Source organism: Malania oleifera, chromosome 11 (assembly GCF_029873635.1).
Source record: "Malania oleifera isolate guangnan ecotype guangnan chromosome 11, ASM2987363v1, whole genome shotgun sequence".
In the NCBI taxonomy this organism is placed as follows: domain Eukaryota; kingdom Viridiplantae; phylum Streptophyta; class Magnoliopsida; order Santalales; family Ximeniaceae; genus Malania; species Malania oleifera.
The window spans coordinates 26075584-26089992 of record NC_080427.1 but is presented as its reverse complement, the minus strand read 5'-3'; the positions used below and the strand labels follow the sequence as shown (position 1 = coordinate 26089992).

General features: G+C 37.4%; 1 protein-coding gene across 6 annotated transcripts; it reads left to right on the top strand.

Moving 5' to 3' along the window:
• Positions 1-1563: 1563 nt before the first annotated feature.
• LOC131143471 (cell wall protein RBR3-like) lies at positions 1564-13342 on the top strand. 6 transcript variants are annotated; one of them, XM_058091791.1, is made up of 9 exons: positions 1564-1828; positions 8244-8435; positions 8560-8826; positions 9887-9921; positions 10022-10093; positions 10418-10571; positions 10661-11340; positions 11706-12793; positions 12962-13342. In XM_058091791.1, the coding sequence occupies exons 1-8, from the start codon at positions 1702-1704 to the stop codon at positions 12759-12761; spliced, it is 2583 nt and encodes an 860-aa protein (XP_057947774.1). In that variant the 5' UTR covers positions 1564-1701; the 3' UTR covers positions 12762-12793; positions 12962-13342. The 6 variants fall into 6 exon arrangements, with proteins under 6 accessions (XP_057947774.1, XP_057947773.1, XP_057947778.1 ...); XM_058091790.1 differs by having other exon boundaries at positions 9998-10093; XM_058091795.1 differs by having other exon boundaries at positions 1593-1828; positions 8321-8435; positions 9998-10093.
• The last annotated feature ends 1067 nt before the right edge of the window (positions 13343-14409 follow it).

The following is a 14409-nucleotide window of genomic DNA, read 5'->3' as shown; positions in this document are numbered from 1 at the left end:
TTTACCTTTTTGTGTGTATATGTGTATATATATAAACAACATTAAATCTTAATGTTATATACATACCCACCACCACACACACCTACCATAATTCCTTAAAACATTGGTAACATTACATTCTACTTCCTAAATTTTAATTCATGACTTTTAACTCCTTGAACTTCAATAAAAAAAAAATCTAATGTTATCCTTGGCTTTAAATAATCTCACCACCAAGTGACAAACACATGAGCCCATTTTTCTAAATCTCTAATTTTCCCTTCTTTAGGATAAATTGTACATCTAATTCCTAAAATTTCACCTTAAATCACATAATTCTACCTAAATTTCAATCCATGCATTTGTATGTTTGTTTAATATGGTCAAATTAGGCTTGATAAACTATAGTATAGGTAGGCAGTAGAATGCATAAGTGCATGTGCCTGACAAAATTTAAAATCCCATGCCAAAATAGCACCATTGTTGTTGTTGTGTGTATGTACTCATATTTCAATTAATTAATTAATATTTCAAAATCTGTTTTCAATAAAAGAAAATCACAAATGATGCCTAGAAAAAAAATATTTGAATTTTTTAAAAAACCCAAAAGCCTAAAGAAGATCTAGAAGAAAAATTTTAAATAAATAAGAATTTTCTTGATTCATATAAAGAACTTTCGACTCCCTTAGACCATTCCAGACACTTGAACTAACAAAATGAGTAAAAAAATGGTTGAAAAGGGCCATGAAATGACAAAAAATACATAGAGTGAGAGATAAATAAAGTTTATGGAATGACCTGTTTTTCAACGTAGTATATAGGGTTTAGCTTGAATACAATTTAATGTTAATGTTATTCATGGAGGGTTGTGTAATGGGATGCCGTGTTTTGTGGGAATCCTTTATTCTCTGGAATATTAAGATTTTCACCATTTTAGATTTTGATGCACAAATAATGTCGGAATGAGATGTTAGTGGCATCACATTTCTAAAGATACTTAAAAAATAAAATAAAATTAAGAAACAAAGTCCATTAGAAATTAGAAGACAGCTCAATTGTTAGAGTTTGAGATTTCATATTTAAGTTCTTGGATTCAAATATTAGAAGGGATGGAATGAAGTATGAAATGTGAGATGAGTTTGAGCTACTTTTAGCTATATAACACAAGATAGAAAATATCCCAACATGCTTAAATGGGAAGATGAAAATAAATATATGACAGCATATAAGCTTACCTCTCCTTGTGTAACCCTAATTGAATGACTTTCAAAAAAAAAAAAAACCAAAAAAGAAAGAAAAAGAGTAATTTAAATTATTGCCTCTCTGTGCAATCTGGACCATCCATCATGGCTAACAGCCTCGGGGTCCCACTCAAGACTTTTACCTAATTTGAACTTGCAGTGGATCCACTCGTAAAGGGCACTGATCTGACCGTCCAAAAATTCCATCCTCGGGTTGACGATCTATTAGGTAGGCCCCATCACGCGTTAGTACTGATTACGTTGGTACTATTACCACACACAAGACGCGCCCAATCTTTTTTTCGAGTTAGATATACGTTATTTCTTTTTATGTTAATAATTATATATACAGTTTGAACGCATTAGACTGCCGCTTCTTCTCAGTTCAAAATTTTGCGCTACTCAATCAATCTTCAATTCTTCGTCTGTCCCGTTTGGATCTGGATTGTTTCGTTTTTGATTCGGTCTGTCGATCTCTGCAATGGTCGAGGGTGAGAAGAACGATCTTCGAGCAGTTTGCGAGCTTCGTCTCATCGACTTCTCGGCCGAGGACGACTGCCTGATTGATGCTTCTCCTGGTGGCCTCAGCCAGCATCTTATCTCTCCAGGTTATTTCTCTTTCATTTACTTCTGATATTTTGCTTCAGAATGAAGAAAAAGTTAAATTTTAGTCTAAAGATTTAGATCTACTGGGATGTTTCTTTTTTTTTTTGAAGCAATGATTTTGGGGTTTGAGAGTTTGAGTAGAATTCGATCCTTGGAGCTGATTTGGTTGCCTTTGATGATGATTTTGTTGCTTCTGCCTCTGATATAGGGAAAGATAGTTTTTTGGCTCTTTAATTGCAGTTTAGATTTTGGATCTTGTTTTGTGAAACTTGTTGCCCCCTTCTGTTCATTATTTCGTACTGTTTGTGGTGAGTACTCTGGAGAACAGAATAATAAATCAAAAATTTGTTGCTTTGGAAAAGATTTAATCTGTTGCCCAAGTTCATGGTATCAATGCTTTGTGATTATTGGGTGGTGGGTTTGCTGTAAAATTTTCTTGATAGCAAGAGTTGCAACCGAAAAGGGAAAATCTGGTTTTGAGTGTGCAGAATGTGGGATGACTTTTTTTTTTTTCCACTCTAAATGATATCAGAAGGACTTTAAGGGCCTCTATTTTCTCTAAGTCTTGCATGTAGGAACTTAAAGAGTATTTCTTTAATTGATGAGAACCATCATCATGCCAGAATCAGTCATGTCAAATCATCAAGAACATTAAACTAAATGCAGAAACATACCTGAATCCATAGCGTTCCAAGATGTGTCAAGCCGTGCCGATGGCCTTCCAGATCAACATGTAATGTCCAGAGAATTCCTTTTGCGTTCTCTATATTCTCTTTTGACGATGGGATGACAAAAGAGAAATTACAGAACCGTCCGTGTGATCCAGGGACCATAACCACTGTATATATAACCGTTTGCCTTATATGTGTATTTTCGTTTTCGTCCATTATAATAAACGGAAATAACCATTAAAGTGTCTACACATTAAAGGTCCACAATCGTTTCGGATACATTAAAGCCCCTTATAATCCAAAATAATCGATCACTTTTAAATAGGGTCTTTCTTTATTAGACAGTCCACAACACATGATTGTTTCACATGTATGCCCATAATTGAATTTTGATTCAACATTGCATTCATGCCTTTAGACAAGCCTGGCTGCTTGAGCAACTTGGCCTTGGATAATTTGTTCAAGCTCTTTTTGGTAGATAAAACAGTCAGGATGTTGATTTGAACTAAACAAATTAAGATTTATAGTAGGTTCTGGATAACTTTTAGTTTTGTCGAACCATAATCACTTATCAATTTGGAAACTGTTAAAGGATATCTACATGTATCATTTTCATAAAAGAAACATAATATAGAAAAAAGTTTGCTTTTCATGGGATCTCAAAAGTCTACCTTGTGTTTTGTATGTGTTAACATGTGAAGAGCATGGTTGGTGCAATTAGCATACTGAATAAGTTTTATGCATCGATATTCAACTTTTGAAAGCTATAATTATTTGCATGTTTTGTATGTGTTAGCATGTGAAGAGCATGGTTGGTGCATTTAGTATCACTAATAAGTTTTATGCATTCATATTCAATTTCTAAAAACTATTAATAGTCTACACTTAACTTCTCTACATGAGGTTGAAATAGGTATGCTTTTTAACTTGGACAAATTTTTTACTAATTTCACTAGTTTTTGAGTAGACAGTACTTTATTTTGAAGTAATGAAAGGGGGTATTCACAAGTGAAATTCATCCAATCTCACCCCTGCTGAAATATGCTTGATCTCATATATGTGATTGATTGATTATATGGTGGGTTTTGATTCCATAGAAGGACATGCCACATGATTGTTTTGCATGTGCGGTCTATCATTTTCGAGGGACAGGTATATTAAAGTTTTGAAAATGGCACAACAGACATTATTTGTTTAATGCCATTTTTTGAGGAATATCGATTTGGTTTTGAAATTTATCCTTCTCAAAAATAGAGAATTACAAATTTTTTTTTTTGAGGTAAATCTAAGGATGAGTTCCAATCCTTTTGAATAGGTTTGGGCTGGTCTTTTTTTGAAAAGTATTGGCAAACCTTTTTGTTGAGAAACTTATACTCTCAAGAAGATAGTGATGGAGGTCTGGTTTGATCTGTGTGAGTTTTGTTGAAATGGATGTTTTTGAGCTGTAACTGATGATGAAAAAGAGGGAGATGGGTTTTGTGCCTTTGGTGTGGCCGCATAGATATTAGCTATATTAGGAGCATGGCCAAAGGAAGACTTGAGATTTGTTCAAAGCGTAGTAGGGATTTGCAGTTCTACTCCTAGTATGAAACCTCAATTTGGTCACTAAGGGGTGAAGAAAGCAGGTAAGGGAGACAAATCACTTTGATTTGGGCCATCTTCCCATATTTATTGGTATTAATGTCATTGGCTGTGCCTTTACTGCCGAGCAGAGTTAATGTGTGGTGTGTTTTGAAGTTTGTTGGTTACATAGGGGCATTTGCAGGGGAAAAGACTTTCTTGGGTATGTGTTATCAGCTATGGGAGTGTTCACTATTGGCATCGCATGTGCTAAGGCTACTTTTAAATTTCTAATGTTTAACTAGGATCTGATGTCTTCTACTTTCACTCGAGTCTTGTTGGAAAGCAGGTTTGGCTTGCAACAAAAGCAATATCTCAAGCCTTTATCCAATGAGGAAAAGGCCTTTGACAACCCCTCAATGATGGCAATAAGCACTGTTTATACTGATATGTCGGCTTGAAGGGGCCCTTGCTCTCTCTCTCTCTCTCACTCTCTCTCTCTCTCTCTCTCTCTCTTTCTCATTAGGCATGGCTGTTAGAGATGGAGACAGAAGACAGCCAGGAGACAGCTGGAGACGCGTTGCTGAGTCAGAAAACACGGTGGAATTTATCTCTCCATTAATCTCTTCTTTATAAACTTCCAATTGTAATTGATTTCATTTAATTATGATTTAAATTCCAAGCCTATAAAAAGAGGGCTGTGGAAGATGTAATGTACAGCATAGGTGTGTGCAGAAGTGTGAGAAGCTCAGAGAGAGTAGAGAGAGAGAGAGAGAGAGAGAGAGAGAGAGAGAATTGTAATATTTTCCGGCGAGATAGTGAATTCTTGGTGTGTGCTTTGTGGACGTAGGTCGTTATTGACCGAACCACGTTAAAATTTTGGTGTCACTTTGATCTGGATGCTCACAGGTTCCTAACAAGTGGGCACACCTCTGCCACGTTAGCGCCACGCAATCAAGTGGGCCCCATCGCTGCCATGTCATTGTGCCATGTCAGCACTGCGTTAGCATGTGCACACGTCAGCACGCCACGTCAGCAAGTTTGACCAGGTTTGACTGAAACTTTGATTGAACTTTTCGGAGTCATTTTGGGTCCGTTTTTCGAGCGACTTGAACCATTTCTAAGGTTTTCGATCGTTCCGGATCCAACCGCGCTATCCATTCGAGCTAATTCCATCTCTAGATCAGTGAATCGAGATGTCGAATGAAAAGAGTTCAAAAATCGAAATGTTCAATGGAAACAATTACGGTTTCAGGAAGATGTAGATAGAAGATTATTTGTTTGGGAAGGAATTACACTTACCGTTGAAGGGTAAGCTAACATCCATGAACGAGGACGAGTGGGAGTTGCTTGATCGAAGAGCCCTCGGAGTCATCAGAATGATGTTGTCGAAATCTGTGGCGTTCAATATCAAGCATATAACATTCACCAAGTCTCTGATGGATGCGCTCTCTAATATGTACAAGCAGCCTTCAGCCGCAAACAAGGTACATCTCATGAAAAGACTATTTACAATGAACATGTCTGCAGGTGAGAGTTTCAGCAGACATTTGAATAACTTCAATGAGTTGTCTGATCAACTCGCCTCAGTTGGGATAACGTTTGATAATGAGATTCGGACTCTACTGATTCTCAGTCAGTTGCCTGAAAATTGGAATGGTGTCGTCACTGCCATCAGTAGCTCCGCAGGAAAATCGAAGCTTGTATACGATGAGGTCATTAGCATGATTTTGATAGAGGAAATAAGAATGCAGCCGAACCATAACTCTAATTCGAGTTTAGCCTTGAACATGGAGAGTCGAGGCAGAGGAAACCGACATGGACGATCAAACAATCGCGGCAGATCTAGGCCCAGGAGGTCCAAATCCGGAAATCCTAGAGGTACTTAGGACACAGGTTCCCAGAGCACAAAAGTTATTGAGTGCTGGAACTGTGGAAAAACTGGTCATTACAAGAACCAGTGCAGGAGTCAGAAGAAAGAATTCGAGGCAACGGCAAAGATAGAAGCAAATATTGCTTTTGAGAATGATGAGATGTTGATCTGCTCTTTGGAAAGCAAGCAGGAGTCTTGGGTCTTAAACTCTGGAGCCTCATTTCATGCCACATGCTACAGAGATTGCCTAGAGGAGTACACACCAGGTAATTTTGGTAAGGTGTACCTTGGCAACGATTAACCTTGTGACGTAACCAGCAAGGGAGTTGTAAAGATCAATATAAACGGGTCAGTATGGAAGCTAAAAGATGTCAGGTATATTCCAGACCTGAGAAACAATTTGATCTTAGTTGGTTAGCTGGCAGATGAGGGATACACGACGAAATTCATTGGCGATAAATGTAAAGTTTCAAAGGGTATACTAATGATTGAGCGAGGTAAGAAAAGCAGAACACTTTTTCTACCCTCCAATGCCTCCATGTCTATTTCAGCTGTTGCAGGAAATGACGACAACAATATTTGGCACCAACGACTTGGTCACATGAACGAGAAGGGACTTAGGGTGATGCACTCAAAGGAAAAATTGAGTAGTCTACAGTCAGTGCAGATTGACATGTGTGAGGATTGTATAGTTAGGAAACAGAAGAGGGTTAGTTTCCAGATAAACACACGCGCCCCAAAGAAGAAGGGACTAGAACTGGTCCACTCAGAATGTGTTGGGACACATCAGTAGAATACCAAGAATCCTCAGGTGGAGGAACCAGTGGAGCAGATCGTCGCACCACCATCTCCTACTCCAGCTCCGGAGCTTAGGAGATCTACTCGGTCCTATATACCAAACAGAAGGTATATTGATTACTTACTTCCTACAGATGGAGGAGAGCTCGAATGCTATGATGAAGCATGTCAAGTGGCAGATACGAACAAGTGGGAGCTTGCGATGAAGGATGAGATGAAGTCTCTCACCTCTAACATAATGTGGAAGTTACCCAAACGCCTTCACAACAAGTGGGTGTACAGAATCGAAGAGGAGCATGATGGATCCAGAAGGTACAAGCCTTAGTTGGTAGTCAAAGACTTTGAGCAGAAGGAAGTGATTGACTATACCGGCATCTTTACACCAGTTGTGAAGTTGACAGCCATCAGATTAGTTCGCAGAAATTGAATAGACAGGAAGGTGGCGTCTACAGAGAAGCTGAAGTTGTGTTCAACTTCAGTTGATCTTCATGTCTGAAGACATATGTTATGAGCACATCATTTATTCATGATACTGGTTGAGGAGACGTCTTTGTCTCCAAGTGAGAGATTGTTAGAGATGGAGATAGAAGACAGCCAGGAGACAGCTGGAGACGCGTTGCTGAGTTAGAAAACGCGGTGGAATTTATCTCTCCATTAATCTCTTCTTTATAAACTTGCAATTGTAATTGATTTCATTTAATTATGATTTAAATTCCAAGCCTATAAAAAGAGGGCTGTGGAAGATGTAATGTACAGCACAGGCGTGGGCAGAAGTATGAGAAGCTCAGAGAGAGAGAGAGAGAGAGAGAGAGAGAGAATTGTAATATTTTTCGGCGAGATAGTGAATTCTTAGTGTGTGCTCCGTGGACGTAGGTCGTTATTGACCGAACCACGTTAAAATTTTGGTGTCATTTTGATCTGGATGCTCACAGGTTCTTAAAAATGGCTTTGAATACTAAGTAATTTTTTGAATATTTATGTTTGACATATGATGGCAAAAAAGAAATATTTTTAATGAAGAGCAAAATTTATTGAGGATATGTGATCTATGAATTGCATGGTAGAATTGTTTTCCGAATAAGAATCCTTAGATGTGCCGAGGGACAAAAGTTTATGGTTCAAAGGTACAACCTTAATTTAGAGGAATGGGGCTGCATAAAGGTAAGGGATACAATGTTGTCTTCATATGCTTATATATGTATACATTTTCACCTTAATGTGTGATGTCGTGGAATCAAGAAGTTGTTTGAATTTGATTGCAAAACAATAACGGCAGTTGTTTTATTCTTTTTGAAGTACAAGTGGCTTAAGGAAGCATTGTAGATTTATGCGTGCTTCTGTGAGATACTATTCTTGGTCAGATGTGGTATTTTCTTACGTTAACTATTTGTATTGTTTTGCATCTATTTTAGTGTATTGAGATGAGAAGTTTCATTCATCTAATTTTTGTACTTTTGTGCTTTTGTACTTGCTTCACGGTTTTCTAATTGAATTGAATTTAATAATGAAATTCAGAAAATCAGAAAGAGCACAAAAGTTTTGAGATTTTGGAGAGTGTAAATGCTAAAGATGTAACAGACATTTTTGGGCAGAAAGAACAATCACCTCAATCATCTAAATCTCTGAAACTAGAAAGAGAAAGAAAGATTGGCAAGTGTAATCTGCGCAAAAGTTTAGCCTGGGATAATGCTTTCTTCACAAGTGCAGGTATGCATGGTATTGTTTGAATGCTTGGATTTCTGAGATTCACTCCCTTTGTAAGACGTCACTTATTCTCCATGTCTCTTGTGCAAAGCAAACTTATATCTACAAATTTTTTTTATATGTTCAGGTGTCCTGGATCCTGAGGAGTTCTCTAGCATGATTGAAGGGGTTAAAAGCAGTGAAAAACATCCATTACCTGGAATTCCAGAGGATGCATGCAAATCTACTGATTCAATCTCTACATTAGAAAGTGATGGTTCGATGTTGGAAAGTATTGAGGCTGATTTGTTTGAAGACATAAGAGCTTCAATACAAAAATCAAGCAAAACATCCTATTTATCAAACTCGAGTGACACACCAAGATCAGGAAGAACAGAAACCCAACCTACCTGTTGTAAGTATACTATTTGTTACTTGGTCAAAAACCGGAAAGAAATGGGCATCTGTGCCTGGTATCTATACTGGTACACCTTTTATGTGTAGGGATTTGTGAGGGCAGAAATCAAAGGCACACCTTTATCATCTGATGCTTGGATGTAAAGTAAAAAGCAGAATATAAATGGGAAATAAAGCTGTTTTCTTATTTTTGACACTACTTGGGACCTATTGTCTTGCAGTCCTCTGATGCTACCATAGAAACAGACTATAAACCTCCACTATCAAAACTATCATCTAAGCTCCATTTACTCACTAGCTTCCTCTGTTCCACCTCCATTGCCTCTACCAATTGTCTACTGCACTATCAACTAATTTTTAGACAGACTAGGCACGAATCTGCGAATTGCTTGGATGCATTGTGAAATCACTCAATATCTGTGAATTTGAATTTTGAGTTTGCGGATTTCCCGCTGAATTGGTCTTTTCCTATAAAATTTTAAAGGTTTAAACTTTAGGATGAGAGAACTAGAACCTGAAATGAAGTCCCAAGCTGTAATTTAACTTACCACTACACCACACCTTCCTTTTGTCAAGAAGAAAAAATATATTAAACTGAACACATGTGCATACATGTATGTATAAAATTGTAAAATGACTACATACTGTTTTCATAACGGCTGTTTCCTGCTCTTGCTCCTGCTATGGGAATTGCAGCCACCACCTCATCCTTTGGCACTTCACCACCAGTAGTAAAACCTCTTCCTTTCTTTCACCATTGTGCTGACATACTGCTATCACCATAACTGCCCCCTGATGGCACAACGTGACAATGCATGTTTTCACTGTCATCAACATCTGCAACTTTATCAATGCCACTTCACCTCCACATCATCCTCTGGGCAAGGACACCATTCGGTCCACAATCTATTTCTTGAGATTATATTTGGTGAATGATTTTGTTAATTAAATTTGGTTAGGGAGGAGGGAAGGGGGGGGGGGGGTTATGATGAGAAAGTTATATTAGTCTATCATTTGTGTATACTCTGCATAAACTAATGGGTGCATTATATTTTCAGCTTCAAAGAAAGTGGATCTTGCTTCCCAAAATAGGGTAAGTTTGATTGCTGGTTGCATTGAAGTGTTGTTGTTTAGCATTCTCTGGGGTAACTTTTCTCCTGAACTACCAGGTCAATGCCAAACCTGTTTTGAAGAAGTCAAGTGGTGGGATACCAGGATCAGAGAAGACAGTGAAGCAAGCTTCTGTTTGTCGACAAATCACACAGGCATGCATATATTAAGTACATTGGATGTGTTTTAGCCTTTTTGTCATATTGAAGTACCATGGATGTTCAATTTGGAATGGGCTATAACAAATTTATACTGGTCTCTTTTGCAATTTTTATTTATGAATCTATGTGCATCTATACTGAGTTAATTTTTATATTTTCTTTGGACATCATTATTGAAGTAACTTTTTTGGTTGCTCAATAGCACTATACTGCTAACCAATGCATAAATGGAGCAGTGATTTAACATCATTGAAACAAGTTTCTCTTGATTTGGTTCAACTGACAGTTTTTTTTTTCCTTTTTTTTTGTTTGATAAAGCCTGTTGCCAAAAGCAGGGAGTCAACTTCCTCACTTCCAAAGCTTCCCAAGCTATCAGGCAGGGTTAATCACATCTCAGAAGCTCAAACTAAGAGGGCTTCTTTGGGTGTCGGTCGTACCAAAGTGGAAATTGACAGTGCAAAGGGAGTTACTGGTAAATGGGACTCACAATGTTTTTTTTCGCACACGCAATATTTTCTACGATACTTATGAATTATAATTACTTTGAATATAACAAAACAGCTGCAGGTAGAGGGGCTCCAGTGACAAAGAACCCTGGGGTGACCGACTCTCGTAGCATTGCACCACGAGTTAAACCACCTTCTACCCGATCCTCCTCTTTAGTTTCTTCTACTACTAGACAGCCAACTTCTTCTCGTTCCTCAATTGACAGTTCCAGCAGCAGTTCATCTGACAACATCAGTAAATCTCCCTTGAATTCGCAGAGAAAAAAGATCGATTTTAAATTTGTTACTATGTTGCCTTCTGGTTCCATGTCAAAAACCCCATCCAGGATCGCAGCCAGACATAAAACTCAGCCTGGGAGTTCTAATCTCTCTGCTTTTTTGAAGTCTACGTCCAAGCATTCTTCTAGCATATCACCCACTAGTTCTATCAGTGAATTGTCTGTTGAGTCATCGTCATCAACTTCCACTGTCAATCAACGATCTAATAATTCAAATGCTAGTCTTGAAAATGATTCTCCTTGCAGAGCTAACTCTGTAGATAGTGATGCCTCTCATGTTTCAGATCAGAAAACATCTGATAATCAAATTTTGGATGGGCTTCAAAATCGTGTAAATGGGTTGTCAAGTCAAACTGTAAAGAGAGCTTCTGCAGGGAGAGGCTTACCTGCTTGTCCAACTTCCATAAAGCCTTCAGGCCTTCGAATGCCATCACCAAAGATTGGGTTTTTTGACGGGGTCAGTATCATTTCATTTTATAATTATTGCATCATTAGTTTTATTTATATTCTTTTCATTCATAAGTGATATTGCTAAGGCAAATTTCATGGCAAAAAATGTTCTGAATATTGGCTAGCTTAAGAGTTATGTTGTTTTCCCTGTCCCAGTCAAAGATTGCCATCACAAAATCACCATTTTTTAAATTCTGCTTAAAACTTTTATTGTTCTATCTCTTAATTTTATGATTTGATATGTAAACAGTAAAAATAAGGCAAAGTTTAAAACTTTTATTGTTCTATCTCTTAAATTTATGATTTGATATGTAAACGAGCAAAATAAGGCAAAGTTACACTGGTAAGTATTTTTATTTTCACGCCATGCAGGTGAAGCCCGCAATGCGCGCTACTAAGGAAGATTTGCAATCTCGTTCTGGTTTACCAGCTGGTTTGCCTAAAATTACAGCTTCGATCTGTAGCACAAGTGGGGTGTCAAACAAAGCAAAGTTGGGAAAGCTTCAAGCTGCAAGAACTGTCATGGCAACTGGGAAAATAAAACATGATACCCAGAAAACTACCTTGAAGGTGAAGTCTACGTCTCCTGCACCTGTTCAAGCTTCATCAACTTCTTCAACAAAGTTCTCTGGTGCTTTAAAGAATGTAAAGACATACCCTGGCATATCTTCAAAAGCACAGAATGACCTACCTCCTAAAACAAGGGGAGAAAGTTACTTAAAGGATGAAATGAACAGTAGTCATGGACCATGTACTGGTAAACATGTTTTAGATTCTGATTTGAATGCAGATGAGAAGGTCTGTGAGGGTGTTTTGACAAATAAAATGAGAACAATAAATGGGGGCTGTGCCCGCATAGAGGACATTAAGACCACTTCTATTAAAGCAGATGACACTGCTTGTGAACCGGGTTCTGTTTGGTATATTGAAAATATAGATGCATCTCTGAAGGTGGATGACGGTGCAATATATGGTCAGGATCAACTTGAGAACAATTTGCATTCACTCTGCAAAACCAATAAGAAGGGAAAAGATCATCTGGACAATCACATTGAAGGTTTAAGCGAACTTGTCAAAGCTGTGGATCGGCAAATGGAGACAAAGAAAGAGATCATTAGTAGCTCTTTTTCTGGATCTGATGTTGACTGCCCAGATAATGTTAGCGCTCTAAAGTTGTCATGTTCCAGGGAGCTCCTTGCTTATGGAAAGAGGGAGGAATCTCTTGTGATTGTCCAGGGATCTAATATTTTGTCAAAGCCCGATGCTTCAATCTTAGAAACTGCGTCTGCTACCAGGATTCCATTTGCTGTAAAAAATACATCTTGTGATATTGATGATTTATTAGACTTACCTAAAGGATCAAAACTGGAGGTAGAAAACCCAGCTACATTACCTTCTACTCAGAGTGCTCAGAAAGAAAATTCCTGATAGTGTCAGAGTCTGCACAGTATTTCTTCAAGGTATATGTATTGGAAGTTCCTAAAATCCAAAATCCAAATGTACACTATCTACCGTATAAAAAAAATTGAGTACTACACTAGATTTCTTTCATCCACTTACTAAATCAGCTGATTAAATTTGTACTTTTTGAAAGCTTTGATTAACATTTGACAATTCTTTTTCTCCAGTTATATGGCCTGGGATTCTCCAAGCACATGGAGATATATGCCAATGGGGAGCTGTTTTGAAGTAGAAGATGTTTTGGCAGACGAAACAAATATATGGCTGTTGGATCTTAGTCCTGAATAAGAATTTTCTTGATTATAATTGTATGGAATCACCATTTAAGCTGTATCTGAAGTTCTTCTTCAGCCGCATCCTGCTAGAGAAGAATGCATGTTGCTAGGGGAAGAAGTGTAGTAAGCTTTTTCACTGTTTAATTTCCTTAAATTTTTGGGTAAAGGTGTATATGAAACCATAGAACTTTCAGAACTTGCTGTTCTGATAGAAAAAATTTATCGAAATGCAACCTTGTGCGCGGAATCAACTTCACCGTCCATTGAAAGTCATCCTTTGACTACATTGTCTCATTAGGAGGCCAGTGAACACAAGCTCTGATAATTGATCACCCGGTGCCTGCTATAACTTATTTCAAGGGGAATCTGTCATTGGTTTTTAATTTTTTTTTAATGCTTTGTTTATTTAGTTGGAGATGTGTGAAATTTTGGATTTTGTTAAATGAGTAAAGGTTGGTATGCAGAGCAGAGCAGGGTAAGAATGAAATATTTATGTTATTTTAAAACATATGATTATGCAGAAGTTAATACTATTCTTAGTGAGGTGGGTTTTGAATACTCGTGTGTTGGAGGTTATATTGCATTCCTAGAGGAATCCAAAATGCTTGGCATGGAGAATTGCCATGAGTAAATGAGTTAGGTTGGTTTGTAGAATGAAAGAAGGTATGAATTTTTTATGTTAGTCTAAGACAAATGATTATGCAAAAGTTAATATTATCCTTAGGGAAGTAGGTATTGAGTACTCATGTTTGTCATATATTTTGTATTCCTAGAGAATGCAAAATGGCTGCCATGGAGGATTACTAATGAGTAAATGAGTCAGGATGGTCTGTGGAATGAACCATGAGTAAATAAGTTAGGTTGGTTTGTAGAATGAAACAGAGTAAGAACGAAATATTTATGCTATTCTAAAACAAATGATTATGCACATGTTAATATTATTCTTAGGGAGGGAGGTATTGATCACTCGTGTTCATTTCCTTTTTTAGGGGTTGGGGAATGCTTGCTATAGAGGATTACTATGAGTTTTCATGTGTGGGCATCCATTATTTTAGAGATGACAAAGATAAATCTTGCTCCCTTGCAGGCCATGTGATAGAAGATTGTGTGAGCTCTGGGGATTTGTCTAAAAGTGTGTTGCATTTCCTAAGGTTTGCATTTGGTCAATGATATGGAATATAAATTGTGATGACCTGAATTTTATAGAGCGGAAGACGTCAAATTCATTATACCAGAGTATTAAATAACCTGATTATAATAATATCTTCAATATCAAATTTAATACATCCTTAGAAATTTTAAAATATATAAAAATAACAAATTTAATATTTAATCTAAAC

Bases quoted from the DNA above. Each gene is read 5' to 3' on its own strand.
- LOC131143471 (XM_058091790.1), top strand. From the start codon at position 1,702: ATGGTCGAGGGTGAGAAGAACGATCTTCGAGCAGTTTGCGAGCTTCGT. The intron at 8,827-9,886 runs GTAAGTATACTA...TTATATTTTCAG, and splicing joins AGAAACCCAACCTACCTGTT to CTTCAAAGAAAGTGGATCTT. The intron at 10,572-10,660 runs GTAAATGGGACT...ATAACAAAACAG, and splicing joins CAGTGCAAAGGGAGTTACTG to CTGCAGGTAGAGGGGCTCCA.